Source organism: Rhinolophus ferrumequinum, chromosome 10 (assembly GCF_004115265.2).
Source record: "Rhinolophus ferrumequinum isolate MPI-CBG mRhiFer1 chromosome 10, mRhiFer1_v1.p, whole genome shotgun sequence".
In the NCBI taxonomy this organism is placed as follows: Eukaryota; Metazoa; Chordata; class Mammalia; order Chiroptera; family Rhinolophidae; genus Rhinolophus; species Rhinolophus ferrumequinum.
This window is the reverse complement of record NC_046293.1, coordinates 53,129,213-53,151,302: the sequence shown is the minus strand read 5'-3', so window position 1 is coordinate 53,151,302 and position 22,090 is coordinate 53,129,213. Positions and strand designations below refer to the sequence as shown.

Sequence of the window (22,090 nt, the reverse complement as noted above, 5' to 3'; positions counted from 1 at the left end):
ACTTCTAATCCCTGTGGGAGTGCCTCGGGTCCATGCACAGAGCTTGGAGTTCAGACCCTTTCTTTTCTCTTGCTCTGTCTTCAGTAGAATGGAGACTGATCCCCTGGGTTCCCACTCTCGGACTGAGAGAGTATATGGTGGTCAGGATGAAGTCAGAGAATGTCCCTGTCAGACGCTGACACTGACTCTGGCTGAGCAAGCATGTGTGCGCGCGCAAACACACACACACACACACACACACACGAGTCAACCACATTCGTGGTGCATCTTCCAGGCAGGCAGGCAGGCGCTGGTTAAGGCACAGACACACACCCTCAGCTTAGGCTTTCTCCCTCACACCCAGCCCGAGGCTCCTCCCACTCCCAGCACAGTTCCTCTCGCCCTCCTCCCCAGCTTTTCCTCCTCCAGATCCAAGCCTAAAGGTGAGGATAACATTGGCAGCCAGGAACCCAGGTGCCCGAACTCCCGGAGCTTACTCAAGGCAGGGTGAAAGGGAGGAGATGTTTGAGCCCAGGTCTCAGCAACCCCCCACAATGCCCATTAGTTGAACCCGTTTACTCAGGGGACCAAAGGACTGTCTGGAGTAGGCAAGGGGAAGTAGAGACTGCTTTGACCTGCAGGCAAAGGCTACGCAAAGGGCAAAGACTGTGGCATCTGCTCTGGCATACCCCTGCCCCATCACTCCAACACTGAGAGCGCCGGGATAGAGCTCCCATTGCCTACCCTGGGGAGGTACCAGAGACTGGCCTCCCAGAACCACAGCCTGGCCAGACAACTCAACCAGTCCCCCCAGATGGCAGATGGAGGAAAGTGCCAGAGAGAAAGGGTGGCATCATGGGCCTGGGACACTGACCGCTTCTGCCAGCTTTGCCTGGCCTCCGGGGGATGGAGCCACGGAAACCCAGCAAATGGGAGGGGCAGAGACCCAAGCGTCCGGGGCCGCTCCGCCCAGTCCCCCTCCCACCCCCACCCCCCACCCCCCAGCCCCAGGGCACCGAGGAGGGAGCCGGGCAGGGGCAGACGGCTGGGGAGGGAGGAGCGAGGGCGGGAGGGGGAGGAGGGAGCCGGGTTGGGAGGGAGGTGGGGGGGTGGGGAGGGAGAAAAAGAAAGAAAATATTTTCCGTGTCCCCGCCTGCAGAGTCAGTGTGCGGTTTGGGAGAAAATGTGTCGGATATTTTGGGGCGGTCACGTGGGCGGGCGGGCTCCGAGAGGCCCCGGGACAGTCCCAGCCTAGAGTCCGTGCACCCCCCTCCAAGAGCCCCCCATTACGGCGAGCCTCTGACACTGCGACGCTCCAACCTCGCGACCGCCGGACGTCGGGACCTCGGGGCTCCGCGGCCTCCCTTCCTCCTCCCTTCTCCACCAGGTGAGTCAGACTGGGAGGCAGGCTCCCCCGCCCGATGCCTGGGTCCTTCAGTGAGGTGGGCTGGGGGGGGGGGCGCCGAGGAAGACGCCAGCTCTGTCCCTTCCAGGTTGGTCAGGTTGTCAGAACGGTTTGAGGGGGGATTCCTGCCCCAACTTGGGGGTCAGCCCTGATGTGGGAAAGGATTGGGGAAGATTTGAGACAAGCTGGGCCTGGGCTGGGCTTTATCGCCCCTTCATTTCGGTGAGTAGCAGGAGACAGCATTTAGGAAAGAGTCTTCAGCCAGGGGTCTTCTAGCCTACTTTTGTGCTTGGAGTGTGAGGGAAGACAGGATTCTTTCCTGTGGGGAAAGACCACTGGTTTCCCTTGGGGAGTCTGAGGGGTAGAGTTTTGGTCCGAGCTGGTCCAAGCTGCTCCTTCCCCAATGGAATGGCACAGCTTGGACATCAGCATGGTAAGGAAAGGGTCCCCACACACTGATCCTGACCCTCTGGGTCCAGGAGTTTGGAGAGACAAGTGGATGGGATAGGAGTCTGTGAAGTGTCCTTGAACCACAGTTCAGGATTCCCTCTCTCATATCCCCAGCTGCGGGTTTAAGTCTTGGCTCCCTCCAGCTAAGGTGGGGGGCTCCTTGGGTGTATTCTTGGAGGGAACCCAAAAGGAACAAAGGAAGAGCAGGAAGCCTGGGGCAGGGACCCAGGAGTTCTAATCTGAAGCTCCATTGACGCTGCCTCTCTCTTTAACAGTTAACAGCCGAGTCCCCTCAACCTGACCCAATATGTAGGAGGGCATCTCTGCAGGTGGCCAAAGGGTAAGAATGTGCATGGTTGGGGGGGAGGGACGGGGAGCCTGAGGAGGGGTCTGCAGGGCAAGAAGCTGAGATGACTGTGCCCCTTTAGGTCCCAGGTCCAGGCAGTTGCAATCCCAATCATCAAGTCTGAGGCTCCGGCCCTTACCGTCACTCCCCCGATGCTGAATGGGGGTTGAGGACCATAGGCAGTGTGTCCCCTATTCTTAAGGCAAGGAGAGAGAAGACAGGGGAGGGGGCAGGGGGTAGTGTGCCTGGAGCTTGGGTATCCCAAAGAGAGAGAGAGAGAGAGAGAGAGAGAGAGACACACACACACACACACACACACACACACGCACGCACGCACACTCTGTGGCACACACACTGTGGCTTAGAGCCTGCTAGGCAGCACAGGGCACACACCCCCACCGGGCACACCCCCACCCCTGGCTCCGAAAGCCACCTAACTGGCACCTCCAGTTCCCCCCTTTGCCCCACCCTGCCCGTGCCCTTCGATGCCCACACACATTCCACTGGCATTGCCTGCCCGCCTGCCTCAGGGGAACTGCCCCTCCCTGGGGCAGTGAGGTGGAGGGAGGGCACCTGGGGATGAGAGGTGGAGACTCCAGGGTCTGGACTCCCCCAAGGGTGGCACAAAGCCAGGGAAACCCAGCCCGCTGCTGCCTCCTGGGGAGCAGGCCGGGGGCCCAGGCTGGAGCAGAGGATGCCTGGGTTCTCCGCCCAGGCTGGGGATGGGGTCATGGAAAAAGGTGGTCGTGTTTATATAGAGGGGAGGGGGGCAGTGGGTGGAGAGCAGCCGACAAGAGCAGCTTTGTTCCAGACTCTGGAGCCGGTAGGGCAGTAGGGAGACGCCCCCCTACCCCCACCTCCATCCGGCAGCCCCCTTCATCCATGCCCTCCCTTCAACTCCACCTCAGCTCTAAGAGAAGCAGCTTTGTATGGACCCCTTTCCCCTAGTGAGCCCCCCCTCAGTCTGAGGTGACATCTCAGGAGGAGAGAAGTGTTCTCCCCCTTCCACAGGTCCCCAAAAGAACTAAGGCCCCTGGGTCCCCAGTTTAGGAATTCCTTTTACTCTCTGTACCACTGTTTTCCATTCCTTGGTCCCCTCCTCCATCCAGGACTTAAACTCCCCTTCCCTTCCCAGCCCAGGCAGAGAAACCAAGGCTCAGAAAGGGGATGAAAATCTCTGTCCCCTTCTTGTCTTCACTCAACTCTCAAGTCTTTTCTCTGAGGCAAACTAGAAGGAAGGCCCGGGAGAGCTGGGCTGTCCTTCACTCCTTACAGCTTCATTCCTCGCTAAGGACCAGGAGGCTGAGGTCTCTCTCTGTGTGACACCCGCCCCCACCAAGTCCTCCTGCCTCGGCTTCAGGTCTCTGGTTCCCATCTATCTATGAGAAGCAGACAGTGAGGCCTGGAGCCTTGAGTGGGTCCCAGTCTAAGTCAGTCTGGGGAAGATGGGGTGGGGGGGCTCTAGTAGCTTCTCACCCTTGGCATTGGAGAGGTTAATCCACCTGGAATGTGGCCCAGCCTGTTGAGCTATGGCCCAGGGGCCTTAGGGGCCCCGGACTCCTGGCTCCACCTGGGCTTAACCAGGGATGAGGGCTTCAGGAAATAGGGAAAGGAAGACGAGAGGGACCCTGGGGCTTGGAGCTCAGACTTTTAGGGCCTGGGGAGACCCTGGGCTGAAAAGTCTGAGGCTGCTAGGGATATGGGTGCTGCCTAGTGAGGGGCAGGGCTGCTTCATGCATTGAGACTGAGTGAAGGGTGGTGGTATTGGGGGTATGAGTTCCTGTAACCTCCATACAGTTTACCTTCAGGAACTTGAAGGCCAAGGGAGATGAGAGATAGAAAAGAGAGAGAGAAAGAGAGAGAGAGAAAAGGAAGGAAGGAAGGAAGGAAGGAAGGAAGGAAGGAAGGAAGGAAGGAAGGAAGGAAGAACGAAAGAAAGAAAGAGAAAGAAAGAAGTCAGAGGTACACAGACTGAAACACATTGACCCTAGAAGGAAAGAGATGCGAAAATATCCATCAGCTACCTCTGGGCCGGCCTGCCCTGTGGTCTCTATGTATTTCACTCTCTTTTGATCCTTCTCCACCCTTTTTCACTTTAGTCCAGTATGGTTCTGGCTAGTTGGCTAGTAGAGGAGGTACCCAGGCTGGTGTGGCTCTCCTTCTCCAACCCCTAACTCCCTAGAGAGGTCAGTGGTTCTGGGGCTCCTAGGAAAACCAACCTTTCCCTTGTTAGAGCATCCGGAGAGAAACCACCTGCCTAGCCCTAGGATTCCCATTTCCTGTCTCTCTGGGTTTTTTCTCCCACTCCTCTGGACTCAGGTTAAAAATCTCAGGGAGCAGGCTACATTTGAGGGAGGGGAGGATATGAGGAGGGCTTCTTTGAAACAGAGGGCTCAGAGAAGAGAGAGAAAAAGAGATGGAGAAGCAAAGTAAGCCGAGGACAAGGAGAGCAGATCTCTGGCATCATACCTAGTTCACAGTGGGGCTCCCATCAACAACTATGGCTTTGAAGGAGAGAGTGCAAGAATGGTTAGGGAGTGAGGGATAACTAGAGACCGAGAAAGAATTGGGAGGAGAAACTGGAAGAGGGAGTATTAAGGAAGATAGAAAGAGAAGGAAATGCTAATTAAAAGAGAGGTGTGGAGGAAGAGAAGATACAAAGAGAAATAACATGAGACACTTACATAACATTTAGTATGTGCCCTGCATTATTCTAAACACTTTACATATGTTAAATTGTTTAATTTTCACAACAACCTTAGGAAGTGGGCCCTGTTATTATTCCCAATTGACAAATGAGGAAACTGAGGCACAGAGAGATTAAGTAACATGACCAAGGTCCTGCAGTTAGTAAGCGGTGGGGACCAATTTCAAGTAGTCTGACTCCAAAGTCCGTGTTCTTAACCATTGCACTATACTCTCCAAAGAGGTATAGGACCCCAAAGTTACAACAGAGAGATGTTTGCTTTCTCCAGAATAGTAGTTTGAGTCTTGGCTCAAGCTGACCTTAAGCCAATCACTTAACCTCAGTTTTCTCATCTGTGAAATGGGAATCATAATTCCTACTTCATGGGATTGATGTGAGGGTTAAATTAAGTGTCTAGCTTAATGTGGTGCTTAATGGTCACTTGTCAGCTTAGGAGTCCTCTCTACCAGGACTCCTAAAAACTTCATTCACCTTGGAAACTCAGTTTACACTTGCCTGAAGAGTTTCTCTGAGGCTACCCAAGCATCTGCCCTACCTCTTCCCCTGTGGGGCCTGAGCCAGGACAGTACAAACCCTAGCAGCAGAGGCAAGAGATTTCAATTGAGAGAGGGCCATGGGCTTGGAACGTCAGTAATCATTCTCTCATCCCTCCTTTTCTTCTCTTTCTTCCTAGGACCCTTGGAGATACAGCGGGCAGGCCAGAAAGGGCGGGCACGGAGCCTCCCAGGCCAGGGCATCAGTGGGCATGGGCAGGGGCTGTGGCTGAAGACCTCACCAGCGCACTGCAGACCCAGACCCCAGGGGATTCAGCCTCCCACACCGCAGCTGCCATGGCCACCAATAAGGAGCGACTCTTTGCGGCTGGTGCCCTGGGGCCTGGATCTGGCTACCCAGGGGCTGGCTTCCCCTTCGCCTTCCCAGGGGCACTCAGGGGGTCTCCACCTTTTGAGATGCTGAGCCCTAGCTTCCGAGGCCTGGGCCAGCCTGACCTCCCCAAGGAGATGGCCTCTCTGTGTGAGTCTCATGGATCTTGGGGGATGAGGGCAAGTGGAAACAGGAGGACATTTGGAGGGTGGGTGATATAGAAAATTGGCACTCTAGTTAGGAAGGCAGGCAGGGCGGAGGTTTGATCTGATAGAGTAGCTGACAAGGATGGCTAGGAAGGGATTTGGATATGGAGCAAATGGAAGTGTTTGCAAATGAGAGTTCTCCTGCCCAAATAGGATGGGAAAGTATAATAGCATGCCTAAATTTTGGGGATCTAACTTTGCCTCCTGAGTAAGTCAATTAGCAGGGGAGAACACCTTTGTAAAGGCAGCAAAGGGGGGTTCTGCTAAAGTCTGAGGCTGCTGCTGGCATGTAGTGGGGGGTGCAGAGAGCCAGGCCGGGAAGTGGAGGAGTCTGGGAGGCCAACCAGCTGACTCTGTGATCAAGAGGTGGAATTGTTCTGAATTAGGGGAAGCTGCAAAAAGGGGAATGGAATCTGGTGCCCAAAGATGTGTGGGGTCAGGAAACTCTCCTGTTGTTCTGGAAAGGGTAGAAATTGCTGCAAAGAAGGTGCCTCTTTCACCCAAGGTAATCCAGGGAAGTGGAGGGGGTGTTCCAGAAGCATCCTCTATTCTAGCTGTGTGGGTTCTGGACTCCTCCCCTTCTTCTAGGGCTGGCATAGTGCCCACGTGCTGTGCAGATCCCTACTTGTCCCTCAGGCTTGCCCTGTTTGGGTTAAGCCTTTGTATGCTGACATCACGCAAGCCTTCAGCCTGTCTTCTTCCTTCTGGATCCCCTCTCCTCTCACTTGGTAGCTGTACTTCCTGACCAGGTCATTATAGGCGTGGGTGCCCATGAGCTGGAGGGCTGAGATGCTGGGCTTTGTGGGATAAAGTGTCAGTATGTGAGCTGGTATAGAGAAAGCATCACCTGGAAAGAAGGGGAGGTGATGAAAGAAGAGACAGAGGAGCAGTTTCAGAGAGACAGAAACAGACACAAGAGGAAAAGACAAAAAAATAAAGACACATCCTTTACAGCTCCACAAGCTTGGAGAGAGAGAGAGGTGGGAGAGAAGGGGCTTGCATTTGGGAGGGGGCACTTGGAAGGTGTATGTGTGTGTGTGTGTAAAAGGGTGACTAGATGGGGCTGGCAGCTCTACTGGAAAGAGTGTGCTCATCTGGCGAAGGCGCGTGTGCATGCGCACGCGCGTGTGGACCATATGCAGTTGTGTGTGCACAGCCTGTCCCTGAGACTCTGCTCGATACAGAATTCCAGTGTGTGCAACAAAGAGTCAGTGTGAGAAGTGAGGCGGGATTTAATAGGGCTGCTGACGGTGTGTCTGGTGTTTGGTGAGCCCTGCCTGTGGCAAGTCTGTAGTCCAACAGGGGTTATTTGGGTGGTGTGCAGGTGAACAAGAGAGCACAAAGCCCCCCTTCTTGGAAACCTCAGCTGGGCTTCCCCTACCTCATTTACACCCCATGAATCTGTCCTGGGGCCTGGGGAGGTGGGAAGGAACCACCCTCCCCACATGAATGTACTTCTTACAGAGGACCATACAGCTCAATACCTTGGGACCTGATTTTCCCTGTTTCTGGGAGAGGCAACTAAAAGAGCAGGAGTAAGGAGGGAGAGGAGAGATTGGTAGTGGGGGGAATTCTGAGAGTCATAGCCAGAGAGTCATCAGTGAAGTTCTCTTTGTGCCCCTGTGCCCCCCCCCCACACACACATTGAGATCAAGGTCAGGGTTCAAAGTGAGGTCAAGGTAGGGGAAAGAGTCAAACTGGGCTTTATCCCCAAAGGCTGTTCTGAAGGAGGGGGGCTGAAAGGAGAAATCCAAAGGAGGAGCCAGAACCAGGGCAGGTAGCTGGGGAGGGTGTGGCTGGTGGGGGGCACAGGCCTGGGCAGGGAGGCAGTGGTGGGGTGGGGAGGAGGGGAAGACTTGGATCTAGACAGCTTGAATGGGAGTGGGGCATGCAGCACCTCAGGTATTTGGTTGGTGCAAAAGTAATTGCGGTTTTTGCAATTATTTTTAACCTTTTAAACTGCAATTACTTTTGCACCAACCTAATAAATGGGAGGGAGGCAGAGGGGAGGAGAAGGGATCCTGGAATCCGGGAGACCTCCGACAGTGGGAGGTCAGCTGAAGGGTGAAAGAGGGTGGTCTCTTATTTCTCTGACCCACTGTCTCTTTTTGGCTGGGGCCATCTAATGGAGAAGGATTAGAGGCCAGAGTCCGATGCCAAAGCCACACTCACCTTAAGTCTTTCTATCTCTGTCTCTTGTCTGTGGGAGGGAGGGTAGTCTATGAGAGAGTCTGGAACTTCTCCCTGGGGCTGGCTCCTGGATCCTATGCTGGGTCCCTAGCACCTTGCAGACATCCTGTTGGTAAGGGAAGTCTTGTTCTATCGCTTGGGGTTCTCCAGGGGCATGAAAGGGTGAGACAGGCATCTCAGAATTATGTGGTGAAGGGGAGAGAGAAGGGGAACATGTGCTGCCGAGGCAAGCACAGGCCTGTGTGCATGGGACAGCAGAGGGGGGTGTGCATGCTCACACATGTGCATGAAACCCTGGTGTCTGTGTCCCTACTGGTATGTTATATGTTTGCTTTATCAAGACTGCAGGGAACAGAGTGTGATGGGAGGGAAGGGAAGCCTTGCCCTCCTTTCCCTCTTGAGGTTATCTCTGTGGTCCTCAGGACCTAGCCCTTTTTGTCCTCTGAACTTGGTGACAGTGTCCCTGGGGCAAGGACCCCAGACTGTACCACAGTAAACCACATGGAGAAACTGAGGGCAGGCTGGCACAGGAAGTAATAGAGTTCTACTTAAAATAAACTGAAAAAGAGAGACTCAGAGACCTAGACAAGATGAGAGAGAGCTATACAGTCGGAAAGGCTAAGACACAGAGAGAACCCAGATGCTGGGAGAGGCAAGGAGAACAAGCAGGCTGGTAAGGGTGGCGAGCAGGCTGCAGCGAGGCCTCCTCCAGGAAAAAAACCCCAGCCGACTGCCTCTTTCCCCTCCCCTCCCAGTCTCTCCTGCTCAGGCTCGGGCTCCAGCTCCAGGCCGACACAAACGGGGCTTTGATTGCAACAGGAAACCTCTCTGGCGGGGGGAGCCGGGCAAGCCGCCGCCACTGGGGCCCAGGCTGCACCCCCCCTCTCCTGGCCCCCTACCCAGTCCCAGCCCCCATCCTGCCAGTGCTCTTCACATCCCTGCCTTGGGCCTCATCCCTCATTCACACCTCTCTATTCCCCCCATTCTTCTGCTGCCTCCTCCTCCAGAGATCCCTCCCATTGCCCTTCAGGTGGGACTCCTGTTAGGACTTACCCTTGGGCCGGGCCTTCTTTGCTTTGAAATGCCCCCTCTTCAGTTTTTTTGAGGGAAGGTTTTGGAAGAAAAGGCGAATTTAGCATGAGGAATTTAGAACCAGTTATCCTCAAGCCCCATCCAGAAGGTGGCAGGAAGGGGGGCAAAAGAGGGGTGCCTAGGAGTTAGCTGTCCCTCCCTGCACAGCCCCTCATTGGCCAAACTCAAGCTTGCCAGGGTGGTAAAGGCTCTGAGGGGTGACCATGCAAGACTCCAGTGCTAATGGCCGAGTTAGTGGGGGAGGTGTGTATTTCTCTTTGCCTCTGGGGCCATGCCTTTGTGGGGCTGTTGTTGGGAGGGGTGCGCAGTGGTGGTGGGGATCATAGGGAAGGGGGTGAGTCAGGCAGCAGCCCCCCCTCATACTCCCACCAGGCTGGTGGAGAACATCTGTTTCCCATGAAATGCTAGAAGGCTAATGGGTCTAATTGCTGCAATAAGGGCTGGGGAGACTTTGGGGAAAAGAGGGGGCACTAGATTCCCCCATTCTGTTACCTTCTCAAGGTTGTACAAAGACTGTCTAGAATGGGGGGGTTGGGGTTGATGGGAAAGGTGGGCCTGATACCCTCATACCTGGTCCCTTATAAGGCCCCCTCTGCCTGCAGTGCCTGGGAAGCACACACAAATGGGGTTATGAGGAGTGGGGTGCATCTGGTGAAGAGAAAGGGGGGCTATTGAGGACTCATGACTTCCTGGAGCCCTCCCCCCACTCCTCCTGTGCCCAACTCTCAACCCCCCTCTCTGTGGCCTGGCCATTTCTGGTTCTAATTACCAACCAGGCAGGCCTGACTTAATTGGGACCTTTCAGATTTCAGAGGGGGAAGGGTGGGTGAGTGGGTGGGGACTGACAGCCTGGAGTTGACTAAACAGGGCTCTTTTCCTCTTGTTTTTGGGGTACTCCCCATTTTGAACTGACTTGATTTTTTTTGCTGCTGGTCAGATTCTGATTCAGAAATCTATCATCCTTTTTTCTATTTCAGTAGGGGGATGGCTGGATTAGAAGTGGGGTATTGGGGTTGGGGGCAAGAGAAGTGAGTTCTCGCTGGGTTGGAAAGGGCACTGCATTCCCTCTTTATCCCTGTTTCGAGACCCCCAGTCGGCCTGGCCACCCCGCGTCCTTCGCATCAGCAAGCCAGGCCCTCCTTCCCAGCCCTGCCCCCCCTCGGTCCCCGGCAGCCACCCGGGCCCCTCCTCCGAGCCTGCCATCCTTTCCCTCGCCTACTCTGGCACCCCTTCCAGCTCTTTATTCTTCCAAACTGGCGCCCCACTCCTGCAGCACCCCAGTGCGCCCCCCAACCGGTACAACAGATTCTTAGAAAAGCGCGTCCCGCCCTGGCCGGGCCACGGCCGCCAGGCGGGGAAGGGGCCGGACCGGGCGCCGCTCCCGCTTCCCCGGCGCTCCCCGTGAGAGCGGCGCTGACAGAGCCGGCTGGGCCGGCCCGCCGGGCGGCTGGGCGGGAGGCGGGCGGGGCGCGGAGGAGGGGGCGGTTTCCGGGAGTCGCCGCCGCTGGCGCTGTCCCGGAGCCAGGGTCCCCATTCGGCCCGGCCCGACGAGGGCAAACTCTTGACGTGGCCAAGTCCCCGCCCCCTCACTCCCTTCTTTGCCGGGCGAGGGCGCTCAGTGCCCGGTAGGGGCAACCGAGGGAACAGGGAGGCGGCTCTTGGAGATCTGAAGGGCACTAAGTGTGGCACTGAGAGGAGAGGGGGCGGTTATTGCCAATGGTGGGGATATTTAATGGCTATGAGAACAGTTAATGACCAGACTCGCAGTTATTGCCGAGAGGGGCACTGGCACTTTGGGGCAATTAGCATGCCAGAAGCTCTGGGGGAGGGGAGTTGGCACTCAGCAGGGCAGTTTCGTTTGAGGCGCAGCTGGCACTGGAGAAACAGTTTGGGGTTGTGGTTTGTGCTCTAAAAGTGAAATTAGGGTCGAGAGAAGGGGCATTGAGAGAGGCAGCGGAGGCGCTTAGGGAGTGTCTGTCGCGGGATGGGGCTTGGGGTACTTGGAGGGAGGCGGCCCGGGACGCGGTGGAGGGAGGACAGCCCAGGCTAGGAGGGGTATAGACTGCAGGCAGCTCTGGAGGGGGCGGGGGGACTCAGCGACGGCGCTGGCGACTGCCTGGGCGGAGTGGGGCGGGGCCGGGTCAGGAGGAGGTAAGCGCGCCCGGCCACCAGCCCCGAGGGGGGTTCCCGGAGAGTTCATGGCGGGAGCGCGCTCTGGCCCTTCGACCGGGGGCGGGGAGGACGGGAAGGAAGGAGGAGGGTGCGCGCGCTGAGCCGCAGGAATGTACTATTGAGCTCTGAAGGGCGCGCGCGCGAGGAGGGAGAGGGAGGAGCCAGGCCTGGGAACCAGAGGGTGGAGGTAGTTGAGGTCCCCTGGCTCTGGAGAACTGCCGCGCGCCGGGAACCTCCTGTTCTTCGTTCCCCAGTCATCCTTGACACCCCTGCCTGTATTGACTTGCGTGAAAAAGGGAGTGTTGGGGGAGGGGGAAAACTCGAAAGGAAACGCGTGTGCTTGGTTCCTCCACTCTTTCTCCCATCCCAGGCGCGACTAAGTGTAAATGCGTGCAAAAAGCCTCCCGGTGTGGAGAATGCTTGCAGGCATTCTTACAAGCCAGGTGTGCTTGCACAAACGTGTTTGCATCTATGATCTTATGTGCGTGCAGATGTGCATGTACACTATTGCGTATTTGCAAATCGTGGTGCCAGCCAAGATAAATGCATGCACGGATGTGTGTCTAAGCAAGCAAGCGCGCCGCGGGACGAAAGTGTATATGTGTATGTGTGTGCGCTCCACTCCCAGCTCTGCTCATCTTGGTGCCCGGCCCCCTTCACTCTCCAAGCCCCACCCCCCACCCCTCCGGGCCTTGCTTTTACAAAAGGTCTCCCCAGTGCTAGCTGCGGAGGCGCCCAGAGTGAGCCGGACCGCTGCAGAAGCTGCTGCCCCAGCTTTGCGCCCCGCCCAGTCCCTTTCCCCTGCTGGGGATCCCCCTCTTCCCCGCCCACCCCATACCCTCCATGCAGCCCGGCGCCCTATGCTAGCCCTCCCCCTCCCCCCCTCTAGGAGCGGGGCGCCGCTGGGGGAGGAGGGGGAATCGGCCGCGGGTCCTTGGTGTTCCTAGCACCCAGCTTCCCTCCAAGCCGGGTCGCGATGTACGACTGCATGGAAACGTTCGCCCCGGGTCCGCGACGGCTGTACGGCGCGGTCGGGCCCGGGGCCGGCTTGCTGCGCAGAGCCACCGGCAGCTCCTGTTTCGCCGGACTTGAGTCTTTTGCCTGGCCGCAACCCGCCAGTCTGCAATGTAGGTATACGAGTCCGGGGATGGGGTGTGGGGTGCAGGAGAGGCAGTAGCTCACTCTTTCCATGTGTAAAACGTGGAACTGGGGTGCAAGTAGAGATTCTGACTTTCTATGCGAGGGGCGAGTGTGTAGGAAAGAGAGGTACTAGCCCTTTAAAGGTGGGGACCTCACTGACTCCTTTGGGTGTGTGCAGTAGTGTTTGGAGTGTGTGTGTGGTTTTTATGGTGGGTGTTTAGCTAGGATCTGTGGTTGATGCTACTCCAGAATTCCTGGGGATAGGTAGAGACCGAGGTGTGTTGGTAGGTTGTGCCCGCAGGTCTGTGGCCCTGGAAAGATATGGAACCCAGGACCGTGGGTGGCGTTTGTAAAGTACATGTGGGAAGTTAGGAGTGTAAAAAATATTATTTGCGTGTGAATTACAGGAGTGTGCAGCGTCTTGTCTAGGTGGTGTGGGTGTGGGTGAAGGGGTCTCTCCACTCCGTGGCGCCCTCCGACAACGTTGGCAGGTCCGCATGGCCCTGTGTGGGGATGTTTGTGGCGTGAAGCCGGGAGGGCGTGTGCCCCTGCGTGGCTGCGGGGGCGGATTTGGAAAGTGCTGTGTTTCAGCGTGCATCCTGTGTGTTCTCCGTGCAGGGTGGAAGGGGTGGTGCACACAACCAGGCGAAGGCTGGGCTCTGGCGCCCCCTCCCCCATTTTTAAAAGAAATGTTTGGAAATGTGAATAGGGTTGTGTTCAGAGAGATGACTTTTTCCTATGGCTCCAACACAACTTCAGTAGGAAGCGAAAAGTTTAAAGCAAAGTCTGTGTATGGTTGGGGTTGGCCTGGAGGTAGCAACGGCGGGGAGAGTACGACTACTAGGTCCCCAAATACCCATCTTCCCCTCTCTGTGAAATGGGAGATGCCAGGTCTGGGGCCCTGGAACCCCTTTCCAGAGCTGTAATAAAAAGCTGGGGACTGAGAGGCAGTAAAAATGAAGTCCAGATGAGAGGCGGCTTTGAAGCCTCGGCCCAAGTGCCTGGCGGGGGTGGGGTGTGGGGAGGAGCCGGGAGGGGAGCCTGGAACCCCCACCCCCCAAATTTACCGGGGACTGGGACCGCGCTCGTAGCCGGGTGCAGACGCTGGGGGACGAGGGGCATGGGGGCACGCTGGGAAGGACCGGGCGGCAGGCGCCAGGGGAGTGCGCCCGCGGGGTCATCGAGCCCCCGCCAACGCGCCTCGCTCCTTGGCACTCCGCAGCGCTGTTTACGAGTTCGACTTTTTTTCTTTCTTTTTTTTCTTTTTTTTTTTTTTTGTCTATTGGTTCCAGGGCAGAGTTGCTTAGATTTAACAACCGGGAGACTAGAAGAGGGAGGTGGCAAACAGGAGACCATACTTTGACGTGGGGGGGGGGTGGACAAGAATGAAAAGTGTGGCATTTAAAGGGCGGAGAAAGCATGGAACTATTGCTTTGCACCAAATTCTTGTGAATTCTTAACCTTCCTCTCCTTGCCCAATAGGATGTAGATTTGGGGCATGTCGGGAGGGGTGTCGAGGTGTAGTGAATCTCCCAGGACGGGTTTTTGTGGAGGTTGGGCAGGGACCCCGGTTTTTCTCAGGCCCATGAAAATCCCTTGTGTTTGGCTCGCAGTATATTTTTGCATTTCAATTTGAACCAATAATTTTGGCCTCTACGACGTTGGTGGGCATCATGCCTGCTCCACACACTTTCACTGAGAGTCTCTAGTTCTGGGTGTCCAAATCAGGGAAGGCAAGAGGTCCTTTGAGGCAAGGGCCCTGTGGGGTGTGTGTGTGTGTGTGTGTGTGTGTGTGTGTGTGTGTGCATGTTTGGCGCTTCTCTGTGTCCTGGTGCTGCGTTGGCAGGCCAGGGTGTTTGTCTGGTAGCAGAGCGGCTGGCTTGCAAATGTGAAGTGGAGCACTCAGTGTTTGTGTCTGTTTTATGACTTGTGCATCCACCTCCACAGGGTGGTTGGAGTCAGTGCCCTTAAACTGCCTGTGTGTTCTGTGCCTCCGTCTGGTTGTGGTATAGGAGCCCATTGGTGATATGTCTACTTTGGTGCCCTGTTGACATGTGAGAGTGTGTGTCTACGAGGAGGTGTGTGGCAGATTGGGAGTCTGGGCTTCTCAGCCCTGGACCTCGCAGCTGGGAGCGTTTACAGCCGGTTATAAAGAGTTTGTTTGAAGCTCCGCTTAGCCTGGCCAGGAATTTCCTCAATTTCAGCAATTTGGGCTTTAAAAGGAGAAAAACCCTGAGCCCACCCCCTCATCCCCAGCAGGGGCCCAGCCTAGCCTGGGAGCTGCATGTTGAAGGTGGGGGCTCTGTCTGAGAAGGGGATCTGAGCTGAGTTGACCCAATTCACCTTCTTGCACCCTTTGCCCACTGGGCTGCACCTTAGGGTTCAGGGGGTGGGGGTGTGCAAGAGGGTGCCGAGAAGGAGTGACAGTGCCACTTAGAAGGGAAAAGCTGCCCCTGGGCCTGTTTCCCTTCGGTCCCCAGTCTTATAATTGGCTGGCACTGCCCCATGCCAGTCTGACCACACCCAGGCCCTTTCGAAAGAGAGGAAATGAGGCAGCGCTCTGCGGGCAGGGAGGGTGTCAGCAGTCAGCACCACCCAGCACAGTGGCACATGTACCCTCAGAGGATACCAGGAAGGGTCCCGAAAGGCATTCCAACCGGCCCGTGTCTCAGCCCCAGCCCCTCCAGGAGTCTCCCGCCCTCAGTCAGAATTGATTGCAGGCACCCTACTTTCCTCCACTCCTCTTTCTCCTTTTTTCTTTGGGGACTCTCCCTCCAACAGGATTCTTATGTTAATTGAGTGTCTGCCTGTGTTTGGGGGGCGGGAGGGCTTCCCTCCTGTGGGGTGGGTGGAGCTAGCTGGGACAGGGTTCCTGGGCCTGCCTTCTGCCCTTCTGGGGCATGGGGCGACTTCTGACCAGGTGGGCTGCAGCGGTTAGAAATAAGAAGATGTTCCTGAGGTGGGTGAGTGGGACACTCCTTAGGGAGGGTCTGAGGGTTTTGCATGGCTCGGGCCCTCCAGCTTTGGGGAACAGGTCCTACAGGTTGAATCGTTTACAGATTTTTCCAGCCTCTGAAGATCAACCACACACCCAAAAAAACGTTTACTTAGCAGCTTGCTGAACAAAGGGTGTCCTCCTCACACACTCTGTGTGGCGTGGGCTGAGACCCCTTTGGAGCTGCAAGTGGGTATCTGTGGGGAAGCTTAGGAGTGAAGACAGGCCCAGAGAAGGTCCAGTAACAGCTCCCCTCCCCCAACAGCCCTGTTTACCCAGTGTCACCTGACTTCTCGGTTTGCTATACCCCCAACAGCATCTAGACCTGAGAATCTGAGCAAATACCTCAGCCTCCTCTTTCCCAACTTCTGTGCCTCACAGGCCACTCAGATCTAGTCAGAAGATTTGAGAGCCTTGGCTCCACTGTCAACGGGCAGTGTGGCGTTGGGCTGCTTACTTCCCTCTCTTGACCTCAGTTCCTTCAGATGTAAAATAAGGCTGTTACATAGCCTGCAACCTACTTTCTTGATACCTGTGTCCCATTTGCTCCACTGTCTCAATGGTTTCTGGGGAAAAGGACGTTGGCGGTTATTTGGTAGGCAGTATGAGAGGGAAAAGAGAGGATTATCTACCCTGTACTACTGGAGAGAAAATGAGGTCCTGTTCTACCTACTGGGTATCCCAACAGGTCATTTAGCCAGGTGCCAGCTACAGGTGGCCTGGAATTGCCTGTCACCCCCAGATCTATTGCCTCATGTGGAGGAGGATGGTAGGAGGCAGATTATCTGACAAGGATCAATCAACGTGAGCGGGTGTGATTAAAGAGTTCAGAGCCGTGGGCCATAACCCCTTCACCTACCTACATTATAACTGGGGAAACTGAGGCCCAGAGAAGTTAGCTTCCAGATGGAGAATTGAACAGTGTCATGTAAGCTTTGGGCTGGCGTTATTGTTGGGGAGATGGCCAGACTAGGAGGTGCAGTAATCGTGGTTGTTTGGGGGTTTCTGGAAATGTTTACTACGGGGCTGTCCATGGTTTTTGGGACTTTAAATCACTGTGGTGGTGATGGTGTTGTCATTACTGAGCAGGAGGAAGAAGTGGGAATGGGTGTGTGTGTATGATGAGGTTGCCTGGAGATCTGAAGGGTCCTTCTCCCCCAACTCTCATATCACACTGCTTGCCCCCCAGCGGTGGAGACACAGAGCACTAGCTCGGAGGAGATGGTGCCCAGCTCGCCCTCGCCCCCACCACCTCCTCGGGTCTACAAGCCGTGCTTCGTGTGCAATGACAAGTCCTCTGGCTACCACTATGGGGTCAGCTCTTGTGAAGGCTGCAAGGTGTGTATGTGGTGGGGTGGATGCGTTGGGCAACTGGAGTTACCTGGTGAGATCAGAGACCAGGGCTAAGACGCTGTGTGTGAGTGGGTATCCCTCTGAGGTGGGAGGGGCCTGCTTTGCACATAGGTGGTTAATAGATTGGGTCAGGCCTGGGCAACCTGCAAGGCCCGATGTTCCCAGCACCCTGCTTCACTGACACTCCACTCCCCCCATCCCCAACTCCAGGGCTTCTTCCGACGCAGCATCCAGAAGAACATGGTGTACACATGTCATCGGGACAAAAACTGTATCATCAACAAGGTGACCCGGAACCGCTGCCAGTACTGCCGGCTACAGAAGTGCTTTGAAGTGGGCATGTCCAAGGAAGGTAGGCCTCTAGCCCTGGCCTGGGCAGGAACACTCCTGTCCTAGCCTGTGGTTGCCACCCTCTTCCCATAGGCTACCCCTACTTCCCTGACCTCTGAGATCTAGCTTGCTTCCTCCCTGGCCAGTCCTATTTGATTAGCGCCATTCACCTAGGAAGCCCCCGCATTCTCCCATCTCAGGGCTTAATTAACCCTTCCTCTGAATGAGTGAATGGGGGTTACCATCTCACATTCCCATTTCTTGGAGAAGTGAGAGGAGGGCTTGCCAGTCCCTTCCCTCCCCTGTTCCCAGGCCTGAGCCTGTGGTGGATCTGGGGTGCCCCCGCCCTGCACCATTGTGCTGCCAAGGCTATAAGTGGATATCCTGCTGCCTGCATATCCTGCCCCCCCTCCCCCCCAGCTCCTGCAGGGTGACAGGAAGGGCAGGATGGAGCCGAATGGCCTGGGGAGGGAGAAGGGGCTGTAGGCCCTGGGTGGGGTTAGGGAGAGCCAGCTTGGACATGGAAGCTAATGTAGGAGATAGGGAAACTGAGGCACTGACTAAGGTCTCAGGGTGAATAGATGTTCATGATTAGGACTGAGCATTAAATTAGGGCAAGAGGAGATATCCAGAGGGAGTTTCTGAGGGTCCTGACTTGTTCCTTGCACCTCCACCCCAAGCTGTGCGGAATGACCGGAACAAGAAGAAGAAAGAGGTGAAAGAAGAAGGGTCGCTTGACAACTATGAGCTGAGCCCCCAGTTAGAAGAACTCATCACCAAGGTCAGCAAAGCCCATCAGGAGACCTTCCCTTCACTCTGCCAGCTGGGCAAATACACCACGGTGAGGAGTGGGCAGGGGACTGTTCACTTTGGGGAACGGGTCGGGGTTGTGTTGGAGCCCTTGGTCTGGTGCTGAGGATAAGGAGGGCATCAGAATGCCGAGGGGAGTGCTTTTGGGGTGTCGGCAGAAAGAAGACAGCTTGCAGGGCAGATCTTAGCTTACATGCTCACCTGCCCTCCCTGTAGAACTCCAGTGCAGACCACCGGGTGCAGCTGGATCTGGGGCTGTGGGACAAGTTCAGTGAGCTGGCCACCAAGTGCATCATCAAGATTGTGGAGTTTGCCAAGCGGCTGCCCGGCTTTACAGGGCTCAGCATCGCTGACCAGATCACTCTGCTCAAGGCTGCCTGTCTGGACATCCTGGTAAGTTAATAACCCTATGGTCTGTCTTCCGCCACAGCCTGACCCTCCTATGGGACCAAGGAATTGGTACACACAAAGATTTCATTCTCTCTCCTTCCCCCTCCAATCTGGGACTCCCCAGATCTCCTCTAAACTCAAGCCCTTTTTTCCTTAACCCCGGCCCCTAAAACCTGATCCTATCCTTCTGACACCCTGCCTCCTTCGGACTTCTCTTCCTTCCCCAAGCTTCAGACGCCCCTCCTCTCCGCCTTCCTCCCTGAGTGCTTCAGGTGGCCCTCCTTCTGGACCTAACCTCTTCACTTTTGTGTGCACCTCATTCCCTCTTTATCCTCACCCCCATATTTGCCCCTCTCTAGAGACAGCACTAACCCTACCCCCGCACCTCCAGATGCTGCGGATCTGCACGAGGTATACCCCAGAGCAGGACACCATGACCTTCTCCGACGGGCTGACCCTGAACCGGACACAGATGCACAACGCTGGCTTCGGGCCCCTCACAGACCTCGTCTTCGCCTTTGCTGGGCAGCTCCTGCCACTGGAGATGGATGACACAGAGACCGGGCTGCTCAGTGCCATCTGCCTCATCTGCGGAGGTGCGACGGCGCCCCCTGGTGTCTGCTTGCGTTCCTTTCCCACCACACCTCACACCTGATCTCTGACCAGGCTGGAGACCTGAGTCCGTCCCCTTGGGATTGTTCTGTCTGGCCTCATCCACAGACTTCTTAGATCCAACGCAGGCTCCCTGCAGCCTGGAACATAGGACTAAAAGGGGTAGAGCCAGGGGGAGCCGAGGAGACTCCAGATACTGGTGCTGAGATAGGTGTCTGGGCCGGAGTGATTTACCAGAACAAATCTCTTACTGAAGGGGAGAAGGTACCGGGCTTGGGCCAGGGGAGACGGCCTGAGTGGGGCTCAGGGCCAATAGGCAAGGGGCTGATGGGACAACGTTTGGGGTCTGGAGGCCCCTACAGCAGGGCCAGTTGGGGATCAGCCACTTGTCACTGGCTGCCCCACCTCTTCCTCTCTCACTCCACTGCGCTGTCTACATAGACCGCATGGACCTGGAGGAACCGGAAAAAGTGGACAAGCTACAAGAGCCACTGCTGGAAGCCCTGAGGCTATATGCGCGGCGGCGGCGGCCCAGCCAGCCCTACATGTTTCCTAGGATGCTCATGAAGATCACTGACCTCCGGGGCATCAGCACCAAGGGTGAGTCACGAGGGAGCCTCCCCGCCCTCCCCAGAGGTGCTGGGCAGGTAGCGACAGGAACTGAGTGGGTGAGGACCGGGCAGTCTGCGCTGGAATCTAGCTCTGTCACATGCTAGTGGGGAGACTTTGGGCAAATTCCTTTACTTTTTGTACCTTGTTCTGTTTGTAAACTGAACGATGCTCATACTTACCTCATACATTATTGTGAGGACTAAATGAGTTGACACACAATGGGCTTAGAACTGCCCTGAATTAAAATCTCAGTTCCTCAGTTTCAGTAGCTACATGTGGCTACGCCTACTACATTGGGTAGAGCAGATATTTCCATCGTCGCAGAAAATGCTACAGGACAGTGCTGGTTTAGAAGGCTGCCTGGTAGATAGTGTTTGATATATAGTAGGTGTTATTACTAGTGTTATGCAGATCAGGCTTAGGGACAACTGACAAGCTGTGGGCATCAGAGGGGGGTGTGGCTGGGGAATGGTGTGATCTTTGAGAAGATAGCCTGAAAGAATGAGACGAATTGCAGCAGCTTGGCAGAGCAGACAGGTAGAGGCTCTAGGCAGAGGAGTGGACCCCAGCAACCCTAAATTAGGGAGAGGGTGAGCTGGGGCAGAGAGGTGGCAGGCTTGGGCTGGGAGCCCCCAGAGGGGAGTAGCAGGGCAGTTGAGAGAGGTTAGGTAGGTGGCCTCAAGGGACATGTGCCTCTGTTGCCCTGAAACGCTACCCCTCTGTTGCAGGAGCAGAGAGGGCCATTACCCTGAAGATGGAGATTCCAGGCCCAATGCCTCCCCTGATCCGAGAGATGCTGGAGAATCCTGAAATGTTTGAGGACGACTCCTCGCAGACTGGTCCCCACCCTAAGGCCCCGAGCGAGGATGAGGTTCCTGGGGGTCAGAGTAAAGGAGGCCGAAGCCCCCAGCCTGACCAGGGCCCCTGACTTCCCCTGACGTGGGGTTGGGGTTCCAGGCGGCAGACTGACCATCGCCCAGACACCACCAGTGACTGGGGGAGGACCTGCTCTGCCCTCTCCCCACTCCTTCCAGCGAGCTCCTTGTTTTTGCCAAAGTTTCCAGGGGTGCCTCTGTGTTCATCCCCTTCCTGCTCTAACCGACTCCCTCTCCATTCTTGGGGGCCTGCCCTGCTCCCACTAGAGAGGGCAGAGGGGTGAGCCTGGGTTTAGACTCTAAAATCTCAGCACTGGCCCTCAGACATCAGGGTCTCAGGCTCCCCCAGGCAGGAGGAAGACCCTGCCATTCCACAGCCTCTTCCTCTGCCAGGTGCTTAGGCCTCTGGGAGCAAACAGGAACACTAGAGACCAAAAGGGGGGCATAGGGGGCGGGCTGAGCCCACCCTCTTGCCCTTGCCCTTGGTGCCTCATGCTGCGTAATGCACCTGCCGGGTGCACGCTGCCCTCTGTGCCCCATCCTTTTTCCAGACTGGGGGTGGGGGCAGACTGTGCCCTGCATTTCTGTGGGGGGCCAGAGGGTGAAAGGGACAGATGCAGGTCCATTCTGCACCTCTTTGATTGGGCCCAGAGTTTACCTTGTGCCCTCCGTTATAAGCCCCAGCCCTGTCATGTGCCTTGGGCTCCCTCTGCCCCCCATCTCAGCCACCGGGGCAGGGACCCTCCTACACTACAGAGGGGCCAGGGGACCCGGCTCCCCCTAGTGCCTTCCTCCCTGGCCCCCAGAGCAGCTTGGCCCAGGGAGAGGGGGGTGGGTGCTGCTTAGCTGATCCCGCCCTGACCCAGAGGAAGCCTCTATTTATTTATTAGCTTTTGTTTACACCCTGGAATTGACCCCTTCCTGTAGGGGTCTTGGGAGGGGGAGCCCAGGGCCCCTGTGACCCCTCCCTTCTTCCTTCAATCCCCAGTTTGTATTTAGTTGCCAAATAAGATTCCCACTGGCTCCCCTTTTTCTCTGGGGGGTCAGGGTGCTGTCCCTCCCCTCTGTTTACATCTCCCCTCCACCCCGCTGTATCGCATATTGCTGAGTTTTCTATTTTTGCAAAATAAAGTGATGGAAACTCATGGGATGTGGCTCCTTTGAGGAGGAGGAGACTGCATTGGGGGAAAGGAGCAGCTGACCTGGAGAGGGCCTGAGTGAGGAGGGGAGCTCCTAATCTACTGGATTTTGCAGCTTTCTCAGGGGAACCAAGGAAATAGGATGTAGTGTGTCTGGATGAGGGGTTGGTAGGGTGGGGGGAAAGGGAGCCCACAGGGCCCACCCTGAGTGTCTGGGCCTCCCACAGCTACTAGTGCATTCTTCTATCAACCCTATGGACTCCTGCGTCTGGCAAGGCAGGACTGGACCTCAGAGGTCTTTAAGCTGTCCTACCCCCCTCCCGCCCCCATTTTGCATATGCGAATCTCTAGGGAGAGGGTTCATTGAAGTTTCATTCGGTTCTCGTGGGGTCTCTGGCCCAGAAGAAAAGACCCACGGCCTGT

The 22,090-nt window shown here is 56.2% G+C and overlaps 1 protein-coding gene across 2 annotated transcripts; it reads left to right on the top strand.

The window, feature by feature from the left end:
* The first annotated feature begins 1,091 nt into the window (after positions 1–1,091).
* Positions 1,092–21,675, top strand: RARG (retinoic acid receptor gamma). Of its 2 annotated transcripts, XM_033117815.1 has the most exons (10): positions 1,092–1,366; positions 2,110–2,174; positions 5,561–5,901; positions 16,736–16,884; positions 17,110–17,251; positions 17,910–18,070; positions 18,256–18,432; positions 18,821–19,025; positions 19,483–19,641; positions 20,382–21,675. In XM_033117815.1, exons 3-10 carry the CDS (start codon positions 5,718–5,720, stop codon positions 20,579–20,581), a joined length of 1,377 nt encoding a protein of 458 aa, XP_032973706.1. In that variant the 5' UTR covers positions 1,092–1,366; positions 2,110–2,174; positions 5,561–5,717; the 3' UTR covers positions 20,582–21,675. The 2 variants fall into 2 exon arrangements, with proteins under 2 accessions (XP_032973706.1, XP_032973707.1); XM_033117816.1 differs by lacking the exons at positions 1,092–1,366; positions 2,110–2,174; positions 5,561–5,901 and adding an exon at positions 11,577–12,538.
* The last annotated feature ends 415 nt before the right edge of the window (positions 21,676–22,090 follow it).